We start from the raw sequence: 18,132 nt of genomic DNA on the forward strand, positions 1-18,132 counted from the left end.
AAACAAAAAAATATATTAAACAAATAAACAATTCTAGTGCAGTTGTAATCACTATGAAAAAATCTTATTGTAATGATTTAGGAAAATGTTATTCTTGTTAATGTTCACTAGGGTTAATGTTTTAATAAAATAGTTAAATTCAATCCCAAATTTGTTTTAATTTTGGTATAGAATTTTTGTTTGTGTACGAATTATTTGGCAACAAGAATAAAAAAAATCACAATCATTTCAGTGGTCTTGTTCTCATTGCAATAGTAGCATATTATATCTTTCATGTTCAAAACATAGATAGTGTTCATAATGGTAAATAAGTATTTTGCAAGGTTTCCCCAAAATTCTGACACAAATTTACATTCAAAGAACAAGTGGGACAGATTCTCACCTTCTTTTTCACAGAAAACGCAGATATCATCAATAGCCACAAATTTGGATATCATAGAATTACATGGATATATCTTATGTAAAATGTTGAAGTGCAATTCCTTAACTTTGTTTGGTATACAATATTTGTAAGGCCTTAACCATACATTTTTCAGACAATGTCAGGAATAAGCATGTTCCAGAAAAATGTTCCTCTCGGTGTAAGTTGGTTTTGTGAATGAAGAATTTGTCTTATATATTTATTACAACAAGATTTCTCAAGTAAGCCCACGCCTTCCAATCTGAGTTCTGGATAAACTTTGTGATCATTACCAAAGCTAAGATGAGTTTTCATTAGTGTAGTTAGACCACTGGGAACGGCTTTGATCACAGAAATAAACTCTCTGAAAGGTATTGGAAACTCTTTCAATGTTATACATTGTTTATATGTGAGAATATTACCCTTGTTGTCAAAAACATCAAGAACAAAGTCAATATTCCTCTCATGCCAGCTGGGGTAGAACAATGACTTATTCCTTACAGTTATGTCTGAATTATTCCCCAGAAGAGCTTTATGTGTGGAAAAATTGTGCAGGAAACATATTTTCCAGGCAATTAAAGCTTGTTGGTGAAACCTAGCCAATTTAGCAGGTAATCTTTCAGGAATATAATTACATTTCAGTAAAAATGGAAGACCTCCCAACTTATTAAACACATTATTTGGAATTAAATACCATATTGAATCAGTATTGATCAAACATCTTTTCAACCAGTTTATCTTGAAAGTGTTATTTATGTCAACAAAATCCAACACTTCCAGACCCTTCAGCTCTTTTGTTAGAAAGGACTGACTTTTTTAGTTTGTGAGACTTATTTTTCACGATGAAGTCAAGAAAGGTCTTATTGATCTCTTTACAAGTAGCAGGATTTACACATAACGATAATGAGGGGTACACAAAACGAGACAGTCCCTCTGCCTTGGACAGAAGTACTCTCCCAAGTATAGAAATGTCACGTCCTGACCAGTAATAGGGGTTAATTGTTATTATAGTTTGGTCAGGACGTGGCAGGGGGTATTTGTTTTATGTGGTTCAGGGTGTGTTTGTGTATGTGTTCATGTATTTGGTTTATATGGTTCGGGGTGGTTGTTTATGTAGAGGGGTATTTGATTTATTAGTCCAGGGTTTTGGTTATTGTTCTATGTTCAGTCTAGTCGTTTGTACTTCTATGTTTAGTTAATTGGTGTTGGGGCCTTCAGTTGGAGGCAGCTGTCTATCGTTGCCGCTGATTGAAGGTCCTATAAATAGGCATGTGTTTTCTCATGGGATTTTGTGGGAGATTGTTGCTGTGTATAGCTTTGTGCCTTACCGGCCTGTTCTTTGTCATCGTGTTTTTGTATACGTTTTGGTTTTCCTTTGTCCTTTAATAAAAGATGAGTATACATTTTCCCGCTGCATCTTGGTCTAAACCCTACGACACCCGTGACAAGAAAGATCTCTTTGTAGCCAATTATTGAATATATTTTTGGTTTTCTTAATTTTAGGAGTGAAATTCAAATGTTGGTAAGTGTTTTTTTGACAGATGTATTCCTAAATATTTAACACATTCCTTTACAGGAATATTTTCTATTTCTTTATCATCAGTCAAATAATATATGATGGTGTGTACATAGACGCAGGAAGTCGGGGTACTGCAGCACCCACTGAAAAACCGAACATGTTGGGAAAAGCACCCAATTGTCATATTTGAGTAAAAGTAGATAGCTTAATAGAAAATGACTCAAGTAAAAGTCACCCACAAATTAAGTATGTGAGTCTGACAGATCAAAGGCAGTAGGGATGACCAGGGAGGTTCTCCTCACAAGTGTGTGAATTTGACTATTTTCCTATCCTGCTTAGCATAAAAAATGTAACAAGTACTTTTGGGTGTCAGGGAAAATGTATGGAGTAAAAAGCACATTATTTTCTTTAGGAATATAGTGAAGTAAAAGTTGTCAAAAATATAAATAGTGAACTACAGATACCCTAAAAAAAACTACATAAGTAGTACTTTAAAGTGTTTTTACTTAAGTACTTTACACCACTGTATGAGCAGAGCAAAATACGCTGTGGCAGGGTGAACAGACCGTGGCTCGGGTGGCATAGGTCCTTGATTATCTTCTTGGCCTTCACGTGACAATGGGTGCTGTAGATGTCCTGGAGGGCACACAGTGTGCACCTAGTGATGCGTTGGGCTGACCGTACCACCATCTGGAGAGCCCTGCTGTTGCGGACGATGCAATTGCCATACCAGGCGGAGATACAGCCCGACAGGTGTATCTTTAAAAGATCAGGAGGGTCTTAGGAGCAAATTTCTTCAGCCTCCTAATGCTAGAAATGTATTGATTTAAGGGACCAAGGGATGATTGAATAGCCAGAAATCTTGCATGGGTGGCTATATTACCCATCTGAAGTCGTTGTGTGCCAACACCCCAATATCAGGCACACTGCAAAATCCTTGAGAACTACTACTAGGATTAAGCCATCACTGCCACCAACATACACTGAACAAAAATATAAACGCAACATGTAAAGTGTTGGTCCCATGTTTCATGAGCTGAAAGAAAATATCCCAGACATTTTTCATACGCACAAAAAGTTTATTTCTCTCAAATTCTGTGCACAAATTTGTTTACATCCCTGTTTGTGAGCATTTATCCTTTCCCAAGATAATTCATCCACCTTACAGGTGTGGTATATCAAGAAGCTGATTAAACAGCATTATAATTACACAGACCACTCTAACATGTGCAGTTTTGCGTGCAAAAGGTATGCTGACCGCAAAAAATGTCCACCAGAGCTGTTGCCAGAGAATTTACTGTTTCTTTTTCTGCCATAAGCTGCCTCCAACGTCCTTTTTGTGAATTTGGCAATACGTCCAAGCGGCCTCACAACCGCAGACCACGTGTATGGTGTCGTGTGGGCGAGCGGTTTGCTGATGTCAACGTTGTGAACAGTACCCCATGGTGGCGGTGGGGTTATGGTATGGGCAGACATTAGCTACAGACAACAAACACAATTGCATTTTACTGATGCCAATTTGAGTGCACAGAGATTCTGTACCGTGATGAGATCCTGAGGCCCATTGTCGTGCCATTCATCCGCCTCCATCCCGTCATGTCTCAGCATGAGAATGCAATTCCTGGAAGCTGAAAATGTCCCAGTTCTTCCATGGCCATACTCACCAGACACGTCACCATTGAGCATATTAGGGATGCTGTGGATTGACAGCGTGTTCCATATCTATATCCCAGTCATGTGAAATCCATAGGTTAGGGCCTACTGAATCTCTCTCAATACTGCCCTTTAAAAATTGTTGCATGTTGCGTTTATATTTTTCCTCAGTATAGTAGCAAAGGAGAACAACTGGAGAGGGGTTGAGCCACTACCCTGTTAGCAAGGCAAGCAGACTATTGTGCCATAATGAACTGCCAGATCCCTACATTTGTTTGTTTAAAGCAACAGATTCTACTTGTAATGAAAAGTGCTATATAAATATACAATAAAGGTTTATAGACTCCTTGTTAGAATGATGTCCTAACACAGGAAAACATGACTTGTTATTAGACTGCTTATTGTCAGCAGTTCAGTAACTGCCAACTGTTTAACTTGCCATGTTATGAGCCGTGGCAGGGTTTCTCCACTTACCTTGCATGTCTTCACAACATCATGCATTCTTTGTCTGAAAATGCTACCGCTACTCTACATCATACCTCTCCTTACTCCACTTCCGTTAAACCCCTTACACAGGAATTTGACATTCAGCAAATAGGTTGGAAATAGGTGATAAAAACCTCAAATAAATGTCCCTCTGCACCACATACAGCTGTCTATACAGAATGAACTGCCTCTACACCACATACAATCAAGATTTACTTTGGAAAAACACACCAGATCCTCATAAGTGTTTACAATAAAGACAAATGCTTTAAAAAAAAAAAAAAACATTTTATTGCAAGTTAGTACAAAAGTTTAAAACTGTCCAGCAGCATTCCTGTAGTGTCCCTTCTGTCCATTTAAAATGACACTGAAAGACAAAACATTAAAGCAATTAAAACCACACCTCATCTTTAAATAATCTGATATTTGGCCTGCACAAAGCAGAAAAAGAGAGCAATCATAAAAATGCAAAAATGTTTAAAAATAAATCCAGCATACCCATGTCATAATGGGTCCTGCAACCGCTGGTCATCTCAGTACAGGTGTAGAGGTTCAAGATAAGGTGCATGCGAGGTGCACTAGTGCAGACATCTTACATTCCTGAAAATGAGAGAGATATTAGAGCAAGTACATACATTTTTAGTGCTACTGAGTGACTTTATTCTAGATTTTCATGCACTACCAACATTAGTGTAACCAGATCTAGTCATTAATGTTGAGGATATCCGGCCACTTATGTTGTCACAAATGCAGTTGAGTAGCAGTCAAGGTTTGCATCATTCAGGTAATTGGGCAACCAAAAACACTGGTAGTTAACTAAATCTATAGCCCTCTTATTCTAAGATTAAATACCTTTGCTGGAATAAAATGCCTATGGAGCCCATGTTAGTGAATTTACCCTGAGACTTAACATGGACTGCTAACATTTTCAAAAAGGTGAGTGTTACAAATACAAGAGTTGATCAAAAATCTCTTCTTACCTACCAGCATGGTATATAAAAATACCCCTTCCTTTCTCGAGCTGCCTCTCGCTAGTCTTACAAGAGCAACCATCTGTACTCAAAGACTGCTGCTGTCCCCTGCTTCACTGGCTCCTCGCGGGGATCTTGCTACTTCTCTCCCTTAGCTGGTTCCTCCCAATGACTAGCCTCTCAGCTGGCTCCTCCAATTGATAGGCTAGTCTCAAGTTCTGTGTGTAAGCTAGACTCCAATTGATTGTGAAGCTATGAGCCAACAGAAAAGCCATTAAGCAAACTTTTATTTTGTCCAGTGGCAACAATGCTAAACTTTAGGGGAGAAACCGGCCCGGCGGCCCAGAAGCACAAAGGCCTTTGACCTCTGTATGCAAGCAGGGTATTTTCACCATAGGCTTTACCTCAATGCCTATCTAAACAAAAATGCACTTTTCTAAACAATGACATGCTTTGATACTGAATATGGAACATAACGCAAGTACTCTGAGGATTTTCCAATTACACTTCATACCATCTACTCATCTGTTGAGGACTACTCATCTCATTTAACACAATCAACAGGAACCCATCAATCAAAATACACAATGTAAAAAAACAAAACTGAAAAGCGGTTTATTTAATCTTGATTTGGTGGCGGTTACATCTTTAAAACACCCTATAGGTGCGGGGAAAATCAAAATACCTACATAAAACCTTAGTGGAATGCTTTACACTTCAAAGACAAAAACAGCAAAACTACAAAATCATATAATCCTGCTGGGAAGCATTTGACAAGAACGGTTTGAAAAGGACCCACCCATTCCCTTCCCTCCCTCTCCACATGATTTTTCCTTTTCTACTGTACATTTCTCTTCATGTGGCAGATGTAAACCTGCCACAACTGTGCTTGGCTGAGCAGATCTAGGGGGTAAACCTGCTGCTTCCTTTCCCTGTCACCTCTCTGGCTCTCCTCTCCTAAGTACTGTAGCCTGTTGGACAATACGGAACAACATTGTTAAACTTTTGCACCTTCCTTCTTTCGTCATTATCAGCTACATTTGAGTGGGGTCAAGAGGAGAAAAGCCAGGAGCAAGCCTTCAATTCAAGCCCGTTGCACTGCATAGCAAAGACAAGGAGGGCAGATTGTGTGTGTGGAGTTGGGGGGGATGTTTCGAACTCAGTCCAATCCATATATGCCAAGGGGCTCAATAGATGGTAGATTCTGTGAAAGTAAAGGTTTGCTGCTGGATCCCCCATACAGAACTCAGACAATCAATTTCAGCACATGTATCACGGTATATGATTGCCCTCGAGCCTAGGCCTACTGGCCATATGTAAAGGGAGTGCTTTGTTTTCTAAAAACAACTATGCTGCATCATGGACTAGGCTGTGCCAAGGAAGCCACATAGTGGAAATGGCAATCTCAATTCCTCCCATGTACGGACTCCAAAACTACATTTAACAGTCCAATCTAGAGGTGCAGTGCAATTTTTTCAGTACAGTGCTTACCTCAGAACCTAGAACCTTCGACCTCCGGAGCCCCCTCCATATCCACCACCGGAGCCTCCTCCGTAACCACCTGCAGAATGGGCCAGGCCTTACGTAAGTGCTCAACTCAAGGGACTAGCTACTAGGGAAACGCCTATATTTTCCTCCCTTACAAATCCAGGGACTTAGGCTCAGTTCTTACTTACTTCAAGGGGAAGTGTAACAACATGGGACTTACCACCACCACCAACACCACCACCACCACCACCATATGGGCCGCTGCTCCGGCCCCCTCCACTGCCGCCGCTATAGCCGCCACCTCCTTTCATTGGGCCGTAGCTGGAGGACGACTGGCTGTTGTAATTTCCAAAGTCATTGTAGTCTCCACCACCACCTCCACTTCCACTGCTGCTCCCACCACCACTACTAGCTCCGTAGTTACCTGCAAGAGGACACAGATAGAGGAGTTTTAAATTCCAAGCTATCCATCACACACAGCTATCCTGATACAAAACTAAGTGATGTATATGTGCAGCGCACCATTGCTTGGTTGACCTACCACCTCTGTAGCTTCCACCACCACCACCTCCATTGTTGTAGTTGTCGTATCCTCCTCCTCCTCCTCCATAGCTGCCACCCTGGTTACCATAACCGCCACCGCCTCCCCCGCCATAGCCCCGGTTGCCACCACCATACCCGCCAGGACCTCCACCATAGCCGCCACCTAAGGAAATATGTCAAACAAGTTAACTTCTTTGGGATAGGGGGCAGTATTTTCACGGCCGGATAAAAAACGTACCCGATTTAATCTGGTTACTATTCCTGCCCAGAAACTAGAATATGCATATAATTAGTAGATTTGGATAGAAAACACTCTAAAGTTTCTAAAACTGTTTGAATGGTGTCTGAGTATAACAGAACTCATATGGCAGACCAAAACCTGAGAAGATTCCATACAGGAAGTGCCCTGTCTGACAATTTGTTGTCCTTCTGTTGCATCTCTATCGACATTACAGCATCTGTGCTGTAACGTGACACTTTCTAAGGCTTCCATTGGCTCTCTAAAGCCGCCAGAAAGTGGAATGGGGTGTCTGCTGTCTCTGGGCAAAGTACAACAGCTCTGTTTGTAAGTGGTCAGCCTGGGGACAGTGAGACTGAGATGCACGGTCACAAGACTTCTTTTTTTCTTTCAGCCTTTGAATGAATACAACGTTGCCCGGTTGGAATATTATCGCTATTTTACGTGAAAAATAGCATAAAAATTGATTTTAAACAGCGTTTGACATGCTTCTAAGTACGGTAATGGAATATTTAGATTTTTTTTGTCACGAATTGCGCTCGCGCGTTACCCTTCGGATAGTGACCTGAACGCACGAACAAAACGGAGGTATTTGGATATAACTATGGATTATTTGGAACCAAAACAACATTTGTTGTTGAAGTAGAAGTCCTGGGAGTGCATTCTGACGAAGAACAGCAAAGGTAATCCAATTTTTCTAATAGTAATTCTGAGTTTAGTGAGCCCCAAACTTGGTGGGTGTCAAATTAGCTAGCCTGTGATGGCCGAGCTATGTACTCAGAATATTGCAAAATGTGCTTTCGCCGAAAAGCTATTTTAAAATCGGACATAGCGATTGCATAAAGGAGTTCTGTATCTATAATTCTTAAAATAATTATGTATTTTGTCAACGTTTATCATGAGTAATTTAGTAAATTCACCGGACGTTTTCGGTGGGTATGCTAGTTCTGAACATCACATGCTAATGTAAAAAGCTGGTTTTTGATATAAATATGAACTTGATTGAACAAAACATGCATGTATTGTATAACATAATGTCCTAGGAGCGTCATCTGATGAAGATCATCAAAGGATAGTGCTGCATTTAGCTGTGGTTTGGGTTTATGTGACATATATGCTTGCTTGGAAAATGGCTGTGTGATTATTTGTGTCTATGTACTCTCCTAACATAATCTAATGTTTTGCTTTCGCTGTAAAGCCTTTTTGAAATCGGACAATGTGGTTAGATTAACGAGAGTCTTATCTTTAAAATGGTGTAAAATAGTCGATTGTTTGAGAAAATTGAATTGTGGTATTTTAGTTGGTTTTGTATTTCGCGCCGTGCGATGCCATTGGCTGTTGGCTAGGGGTTCCGCTAACGGAACGTCTGTCCTCAACAGGTTAAGCTTTTGGACAAACTGGTAACTCCTCCCGAAAACATGGCCCACATTTTATTTTACAATATCTAGAAAAAACACAGGAGAAGAACTCACCATTGCCTCCATAGTTATTGTATCCATCGTTATCACCATATCCTCCACCTCCTCTCCCTCCACCAAAACCACCTAGAAAAAAAATTATCGTTACAGATGTAAGAATAACTTGAAGCCTGCATTGCACCTGGGAAACCAACTAATAAATTAAATTCCCTACAGAACAAGGTTGAATATGGTTTAAAAGGAAATAAAAAACCCTGCGTGCTCATACCTCCATATCCACCACCTCTACCAAAGTTTCCACCTCTTGGCCCTGAAATTCAGACATCAAACAGGTCAGTCACTTTCTCAACATCACATCTAAAGCTTCAGTTGTTGTTGGGAATCAACTGCTACAATACATACCGGACCGGTTCATGTCTTCCTTTGACAAAGCCTTTCTCACTTCACAGTTGTGACCATTCACTGTATGATACTTCTGGACTGTAAGCGGAGAAAAGAGATTGTTAAAAACAGAACAGTAAATTACTTGGGAAAAAAAACAACAAAAAAACATCTAAATACACAATAGCAGCTTTTCTGTATCAATGGTGTTGACTTGAGAACTTACTGACAATCCTATCGACTGCATCATGATCATCAAATGTAACAAAGGCAAACCCCCTCTTCTTCCCGCTGGTCCTATCAGTCATGATGTCGATGACTTCGATCTTGCCAAATTGATCAAAGTAGTCCCTAAGGTGATGCTCCTCTGTGTCCTCCTTGATGCCACCCACAAAGATCTTCTTCACAGTGGTGTGAGCACCTGGCCTTGAGGAATCCTGTCCAACACATGCCATTCAAAATATTAAAATCACTTCAAAAGACAAACAGAAGATACTCAAAAGGAAATTAAAAACAATTCCACTTCAAATTCAGAAACTCCAGCACCACCCCAACATATGTGAAACTGGGAGATTTCTATGTTTTGTAGTTACATCAGACATCGCTCACCTCTCTGGACACCGCTCTCTTGGGCTCCACTTGGCGGCCATCAACCTTATGAGGACGAGCCTCCATTGATGCATCAACTTCATCCACAGAGCTGTAAGTGACAAAGCCAAAGCCCCTCGATCTCTTTGTGACTGGATCTTTCATTACCTGAGGAATTCGGAATTGAACCGTTAATTTGCTGATATAATTACAAAAGACCATAATATGTAAAGTACCAGTCAAAAGTTTATTTGGACTATTTTCTACATTGTAGAATAGTGAATACATCACCACTATGAAATAACACACATGGAATCATTTAGTAACCAAAAAGTGTTAAATCAAAATACATTTTAGATTCTTCAAAGTAGCCACCCTTTGCCTTGATGACAGCTTTGCACTCTTGGCATTCTCTCAACCAGCTTCACCTGGAATGCTTTTCCAACAGTCTTGAAGGAGTTCTGACATACGCTGTGCACTTGTTGGCTGCTTTTCCTTCACTCTGCAGTTCAACTCAAATTTGGACTCAGACAGATTTCCACCGGTCTAATGTCCATTGCTCATGTTTCTTGGCCCAAGCAAGTATCTTCTTCTTCTTGGTGTCCTTTAGTAATGGTTTCTTTGCAGCAATTTGACCATGAAGGCCTGATTCACGCCGTCTCCTCTGAACAGTTGATGTTGAGATGTGTCTGCTACTTGAACTCTGTGAAGCATTTATTTGGGCTGCAATCTGAGGCTGGCAAATCTAATGAACCTATCCTCTGCAGCAGAGGATAGGTAACTCTGGGTTTTCCTTTCCTGTGGTGGTCCTCATGAGAACCAGTGTCATCATAGCGCTTGCTGGTTTTTGCAATTGCGTGTGAAGAAACTGTCAAAGTTCTTGAAATTTTCCAGATTCACTTCCTTCATGTCTTAAAGTAATGATGGGCTGTCGTTTATCTTTTCTTATTTGAGTTGTTCTTGCCATAATATGGACTTGGTATTTTACCAAATAGGGCCATCTTCTGTATGCCACCTTGTCACAAATGATTGGCTCAAACGCATTGAGGAAAGAAATTCCACAAATTAACTTAAAGGCACACCTGTTAATTGAAATGCATTCCAGGTGACTACCTCAGTTAAACACCCGTCTGAATGTCAACAGTGAAGAGGCGACTCCAGGATGCTGGCCTAAGCAGAGTTGCAAAGAAAAAGCCATCTCTCAGACTGGCCAATAAAAATAAAATTTTAAGATGGGCAAAAGAACACAAACACTGGACAGAGGAACTCTGCATCCCGGAGTTGCCTCTTCACTGTTGAAGTTTAGACTGGTGTTTTGCGGGTACTATTTAATGAAGCTGCCAGTTGAGGACTTGTGAGGTGTCTGTTTCTCAAACTAGACACTAATGCACTTGTCCGCTTGCTCAGTTGTGCACTGGGGCCTCCCACTCCTCTTTCTAGTCTGGTATGAGCCAGTTTGCGCTGTTCTGTGAAGGGAGTATTACATAGCGTTGTACGAGATCTTCAGTTTCTTGGCAATTTCTCGCATGGAATAGCCTTCATTGCTCAGAACAAGAATAGACTGACGAGTTTCAGAAGAAGGTTCTTTGTTTCTGGCCATTTGAGTCTGTAATCGAACCCACAAATGCTGATGCTCCAGATACTCAACTAGTCTGAGGCCAGTTTTATTGCTTCTTTAAATAAGAACAGTTCTCAGCTGTGCTAACATAATTGCAAAAGGGTTCTCTAATGATCAATTAGCCGTTTAAAATGATAAACTTGGATTGGCTAACACAACGTGCCATTGGAACACAGGAGTGATGGTTGCTGATAATGGGCCCCTGTACGCCTATGTAGATATTCCATTAAAGAAAAAGAATTAAAGAAAAAAAATCCAGCTACAATAGTCATTTACAACATTAACAAAGTCTACACTGTATTGCTGATCAAATGGATGTTATTTTTTTTTAAATTGACAATTTTTTGGGGGGGCTTTTCTTTAAAAAACAAGGACATTTCTAAGTGACCCTAAACTTTTGAACAGTAGAGAGAGAGAGTGTGTGTGTGTATGCACGCATGTATATATTTTACACACAAATATCAACGCAACATGTAAAGTGTTGATTTCCTGTGTCACGAGCTAAAATAAAAGATCCCAGAAATGTCCCATAAGCACAAAAGCCTTCTCAAATTTGGTGCACAAATTTGTTTACATCCCTGTTAGTGAGCATTTCTCCTTTGCCAAGATAATCCATCCATCTGACAGGTGTGGCATATCAAGAAGCTGACTAAACAGCATGATCATTACATGTAAACTTTGGGTTGGGGACAATTGGCCACTAAAATGTGCAGTTGTCACAACACAATGCCACAGATGTCTCAAGTTGAGGGAGCGTGCAATTGGCATGCTGACTGCAGGAATGTCCACCAGAACTGTTGCCATATAATTGAATGTTAATTTCTCTAACATAAGCCACTTCCAACGTCATTTTAGACAATCTGAAAGTACGTCCAAACAGCATAACAACCACAGACCACGTGTATGGCGTTGTGTGGGCGAGCGGTTTTCCGATGTCAACATTGTGAACAGAGTGCCCCATGATGACAGTGGGGTTATGGTATGGGCGGGCATAAGCTACAGACAAGCACCATTGTATTATATCAATGGCAATTTGAAAGCACAAAAACACTGTGACATGATCCTGAGGCCCATTTTTTAAAGGTATCTTTAACCAAAAGATGTACATTTTTTTATTTAACTAGGCAAGTCAGTAAAGAACAAATTCTTATTTACAATGAGTCTACCCGGCCAGACCCTAACGACGTTGGGCCAATTGTGCGCCGCTCTATGGGACTCCCAATCATGGCCGGTTGTGATACAGCCTGGAATTGTACCAGGGTGTGTAGTGCTATGAATGTATTTCCTCATTATGAACAGTAACTCATAAATAACTATGAAATTGTTGAGTTTATATTTTTGTTCAGTATTAAAAAATATATATACAATACTCACCACACAATCTGTGAGGGATCCCCATCGTTCAAAATGGGTCCGCAAACTCTCGTCGGTGGTCTCGAAGCTCAGCCCACCAATGAAGAGCTTGCGGAGCTGCTCCGGCTCACGGGGAGACTGAAATTAATACGAGGGAAACACACTGGATTAGAAGCAAATGGGCATCATTACTAGCCATGTCAGGTCTACTACTACGTTCGGAAATGGCCTACCGTTACTAACTAGTTACGCATGCGGCCTGCTGCTTTAACGTATCGGGAGCCTGGGTTGGTAGGCGTTCTAAGAATAAGCCATTTCGCTAACGCTAGTTAGTAAACTATCAGTAATACCAATTAACAAGCAGTGTACATTTTGAAATTCATTTAACGCAAATACACTAGCGCTTTTTGCTTATTCAAAGTCCGCGACAAAAGCGTATCTCGCAGAGCTAACGTTAGCTATCTAGCGTCACCGCGCACCCTCTACTAGCTAACTGGCTAGGTATAATGGCGGACTGTACACTTTACTTTTTGCAGGCGCCATAAAAATGCAGTTGCAATTGTTAACAAATGGGCGAATGTTTACAAAAATGCATCTTCATAATAAGTTGTGAAAATACTGATGACTCGCTAAATAGCAAATGCTGACAAAGACCTTTACAGCTGCAGATCAAACGGCCTTCTGTCAGATCAAATGGCCTGCTGTCATGTTTAACGTTAGGGAAGTAAGAATGCGTCGCCTACAAATAGCATAACTGTTACGGACTCAAACGCTACAACCTATCAGCACGTTAATGAATAGTAATCAAAACAAACGTACCTCCTTCGACATTCTTTTTTAAATTTGTATCGTTCGACCGTAGCGTAAATAGAAACGAGCTAATTCATGCGAGAGCTATTGCCAAGCTAGCGTAAACTGAGCTAGCCTAGAGACTCAACAGCACTACTGTGATCAGAATGAACAACATAGTGATCCGCCCCTCCAACACTGTGATCTTCTTGTTCTTTGGGATTGTGTTGGCGGATCGCATCCTATTTAAAGTGTATACACCGCCACCTACTGTACTGGAGTGTGCGGCCATTCACGGACTACCTACATTAAATTCTTTGTGATACGGTACTATAAAATGTGGGTAAAGGAAAAATTACCCTGACAACTATTAGACCTCTCGAAATATTTTTTTTATAAATGAATGTATACAAAAAAACACCACCCCATTCCACTATTTACCCTATCTAATCCAACTCCAGACCAACGGGACAGTACACTACCACTCAACACTTCCTGTAACTGTTCTGCAGTAAAACCTTGCAGTCCCAAGTATTTCTCTGCAACCTCAAATTTTCTGTGACTTTCGATCTATTTCTGCAGTACAATTGACAACCATAGCTATGAATGCCAAGAAACCTACCTTACTGTAGCACATATTCTTCCCATCACTCTCCATTAGTCTCTGCCTACTCACATGAATCCTCTCAGGGTCCCTCACCCTGTACCATCTTCCTCTACCACTCTCTTCACTGCTTCAGCATACAACACCTTCTGTACTACTCTCACCCGACCAACCTCAACCTGCCTTTCTCTCACTGGACATCTCCGATTTCCAGCCCCATGGGCACCCCTACAACTAAGACACACAATTTTCTCCACCAAAATTACACATTCCTTTGTCTCATGCCATCCTGCACACTTCTCACATCTAGAACTCTCCCTCCTACATACTGATGCAACATGCCCATGAACTTGACACCTAAAACACTGAAGTATGTTAGGAACAAACGCTCTCACCTGATAACTTACACTTCCTACCTTAACCTTATCTGGCAAAGACACTACATCAAAACTCAACAGGACACACAACGTCTTCTCCGTTTTCCTCACGCTCTCCACTGGATCTGCGTCGCACCAAACGGCAAGCTACGCAGACACCTGGAATCGTCACTTTCAACTGATCTTCCTCAACATTTAATGCCACCCCCGTTATCACTCCTTTCAATGGTGCCCTGCTACGGAGAGCAAAGCAAGTCACATTTCTTGTCCCTAATCAAGTGATCCGGAGTGCCAGCTTCCTCTGGGCTGAAGAAACACAATAAATCATCACTAGTCCACTCCTAGTTACTTTCACCAACTCAACCCCAACCTCTTCTCCACCCAACCTATCACCATATATGGATCAGCGGTCCTCACTGCAGGAACTTCATCCACCCTCTCGTCAGGTTCCATCTCAGAGCCTCTGGAACGTGTCCCTCTTTTTGCACTTGACGCCAACCTTCCTCGCCACACTGCCTCCCTCTACACTCAACTTCTTCTCAACAGTCATCACTGCACCTGCCACCACATCTAATTCATCCTCACTCTCGTCACTCTCAATTTCCTCAAGTTCTTCTAAAAGTTCTGTGAAATCCCTCATTCCATATTCCCACATAACCATTTCCAATGTTCTCCTTTTTTTCTTGTCCATCATCTTCTCTTTCCCCAGATCTTTCAGAAGGCCTTTGTAATCCCCCACTTCATGTTTATTCATAATATTCTCCACTTTCTTCCTTATGTCCTTTTCCGCCATCTTCTCCAATCGCTAATTTCCCCCGCGGCCCCAACACAGTGATAGGTCAGTGTTCCCACTTCATTCAGTTTACTGCAAATTGGTTGGACTAATATATTATACAGAGAATCAGGACACAGCTGAATAATCAGGAGCATTGTATTGAAATCAAAGATAATCACAAAAGGATAACTAATTGGTCAAAGTCAGAACAGCTGCTATTAGGTATTTTGTTTCCGAAGCATATGGTCTATTGGTTACAATGCACAAACAATTACAATATTTACAATATAATTAACAGTACTAGTAGCATGCCAGGTTGATCAACACTCAGCTTGAACTGGTAAGAGATGTTTATGTAGGGTCCTTGGAGAGTTGAAGGTGCTGTGTTTTGATCTGATGGTCAGGTTGATTCCGGGGTTCTAAGCTATTTGCTTCAACTCTGCTGGTTTTGAAGTTGAATGGGTCTAGAGAGGTCCTTTCCCCAGAAGCGATGATGAGCCTCTGATAGTGCTTCCACAAAATTCTGCAATACAGTCTCCAAATAGTGGCCTGGATCCAAACTGAACTGTTCCGTTTCGCTTCACAAATTCAGTATGGCCATCTCTTCATTGAAAAGGTTTGTGCCTGTATCTACTGTGTGTGGGGCATTACTCAAAACCTGTCAGCTTCTGGATCAACTTCAACTGATCAAAAGACAATCTAATCCAAACTGCTGAATTTGGCCATGTGGGTTTTCGTTCTAAACCTGCACATCATTTCTGAGAGGACGCTGATTGGACTGGTTATTTTTTAGACAGTCCAAGTACCCGTCTATTAGAGGAATGCCAGATTGAATGAGTAAAGTGAAACAATAGTGATATGTTGCACTGTTAATTTTAGATTTCAATCATAACCTCCGGGTCCACACTGAATTACGCTACGTTTCACTATTGTCTCACTCAACTAATTCAGAATAGTGAAGAGAAACAACAGTGAAATGTAACATGATTCAGTTTGGATCTTGAGGCTACCATCATTGCTGGTCTTGGTTGGACCAAGTCTCTTTTGAAAAATAGATTTTATTTCAATGAGACTAACCTGGATAAATAAAGATTAAACAAATAAATTAAAACAATTGCTCTACATTGCCCTCACCAGGACTTTTTCAATAAACCTCACCTTCTCCCTCTCCTTCTTCATAGACTTCACCCTCTCCCTCTCCTTCTTCATAGACCTCACTTTCTCCCTCTACTTCTTCATAGACTTCACCCTCTCCCTCTCCTTCTTCATAGACCTCACTTTCTCCCTCTCCTTCTTCATAGACCTCACTTTCTCCCTCTACTTCTTCATAGACTTCACCCTCTCCCTCTACTTCTTCATAGACTTCACCCTCTCCCTCTCCTTCTTCATAGACTTCACCCTCTCCTTCTTCATAGACCTCACCTTCTCCCTCTCCTTCTTCATAGACTTCACCCTCTCCCTCTCCTTCTTCATAGACCTCACTTTCTCCCTCTACTTCTTCATAGACTTCACCCTCTCCCTCTCCTTCTTCATAGACCTCACCCTCTCCTTCCTCATCACCCTCTCCAGCACTTTCTTTATGGTCTTCACTGATACCTTTATAAAGGCCTCCTGGATTAGGAAGAGATGTGTTGTTACTTGAGGTAGTGAAATACTGCATTGCATGAGTGTACAGAATCACTGTTTCATGAATCACTGTTCCATTAATTCTTATTCGTATTGTGTCCTGCTATTAGCACAAGATGTCAGCACCACTGTAGTATCAATGCTTTGAAGCATATCATTTTCTATACATTGACTAACCCAGCCATAGTTATTTTATTGGAAGAAGAAGGATCCTCACCAATCATGTCCTCAGGCTGTTGTCCAGGTGTATCAATGGAAGCCCGTTCCCGCCACCCAAAAAATGTAATCTGACTGCGAGTTATGAGAAAGTAAGTCATAATAATACGCTATAACTATTCTTGATATGTTTGTCAAAAGAGAGATCAGGGTCCAGAGTAACACAGAGGTCCTTCACAGTTTTATTTGAGACAACTGTACAAAATCAATATTAATTGTCAGATCAAACAGCAGATCTCTTTGTTTCTTGGGACCTAGAATTAGCATCTCTGTTTTGTCTGAGTTTAAAAGTAAAACATTTGCTGCCATCCACTTCTTTATGTCTGAAACACAGTGTAGGCGGTTTTGGGGCTTCACCATCTTTCATCGAAATGTACAGCTGTGTGTCGTCCGCATAGCAGTGAAATTTGACATTGTGTTTCTGAATGACATCACCAAGAGGTAGAACATATAGTGAAAACAATAGTGGTCCTAAAACGGAACCTTGAGGAACACCGAAACTTACCATTGATTTGTCAGAGGACAAACCATCCACAGAGATGAACTGATATCTTTCCGACAGATAAGCTCTAAACCAGGCAAAAACTTGTCCGTGCAGACCAAATAGAGTTTCCAATCTCTCCAAAATAATGAGGTGATCGATGGTGTCAAAAGCAGCAGTAAGGTCTAGGAGCACGAGGACAGATGCAGAGCCTTAGTCTGAACCAATTAAAAGGACATTTACTACCTTCATGAGTGCAGTCTCAGTACTATGATAGGGTCTAATACCAGACTGAAGTGTTTTTTATACATTACTTGCCTTTAGGAAGGCTGCGCAACAGCTTTTTCAAAATATTTTGAGAGGAATGGGAGATTAGATGTAGGCCGATAGTTTTATAAAACATTTCTGGGTCAAGGTTTGGCTTTTTCAGGACAGGCTTTATTACTGCCACTTTTAGTGAGCTTGGTACACATCCGGTGGACAGGGAGCCTTTTATTATGTTCAACATAGGAGGGCCAAGCACCCGGAAGTAGCTCTTTCAGTAGTTTAGTTGGAATAGGGTCCAGTAGTCAGCTGGAAGGTTTAGAGGCCATCACTATTTGCGTGAA

At 41.0% G+C, this 18,132-nt stretch overlaps 1 protein-coding gene across 4 annotated transcripts; it reads right to left on the minus strand.

Moving 5' to 3' along the window:
* Nucleotides 1-4,325: 4,325 nt before the first annotated feature.
* On the minus strand, nucleotides 4,326-13,642 carry LOC106565459 (heterogeneous nuclear ribonucleoprotein A1). 4 transcript variants are annotated; one of them, XR_001319669.3, is made up of 12 exons: nucleotides 13,476-13,642; nucleotides 12,678-12,794; nucleotides 9,707-9,853; nucleotides 9,324-9,534; nucleotides 9,119-9,196; nucleotides 8,985-9,026; nucleotides 8,771-8,842; nucleotides 7,059-7,223; nucleotides 6,738-6,941; nucleotides 6,521-6,590; nucleotides 4,557-4,658; nucleotides 4,326-4,425 (listed from the first exon to the last, which is right to left on the minus strand). XR_001319669.3 is itself a non-coding variant. In XM_014132663.3 (11 exons), exons 1-10 carry the CDS (start codon nucleotides 13,485-13,487, stop codon nucleotides 6,529-6,531), a joined length of 1,110 nt encoding a protein of 369 aa, XP_013988138.1. In that variant the 5' UTR covers nucleotides 13,488-13,641; the 3' UTR covers nucleotides 5,295-6,000; nucleotides 6,521-6,528. The 4 variants fall into 4 exon arrangements, 2 of the variants coding, with proteins under 2 accessions (XP_013988138.1, XP_082815352.1); XR_001319670.3 differs by lacking the exon at nucleotides 6,521-6,590 and having other exon boundaries at nucleotides 13,476-13,641; XM_014132663.3 differs by lacking the exons at nucleotides 4,326-4,425; nucleotides 4,557-4,658 and adding an exon at nucleotides 5,295-6,000 and having other exon boundaries at nucleotides 13,476-13,641.
* Between the last annotated feature and the right edge of the window lie 4,490 nt (nucleotides 13,643-18,132).

This window comes from Salmo salar, chromosome 12, assembly GCF_965601325.2.
Source record: "Salmo salar chromosome 12, fSalSal1, whole genome shotgun sequence".
NCBI lineage: Eukaryota > Metazoa > Chordata > Actinopteri > Salmoniformes > Salmonidae > Salmo > Salmo salar.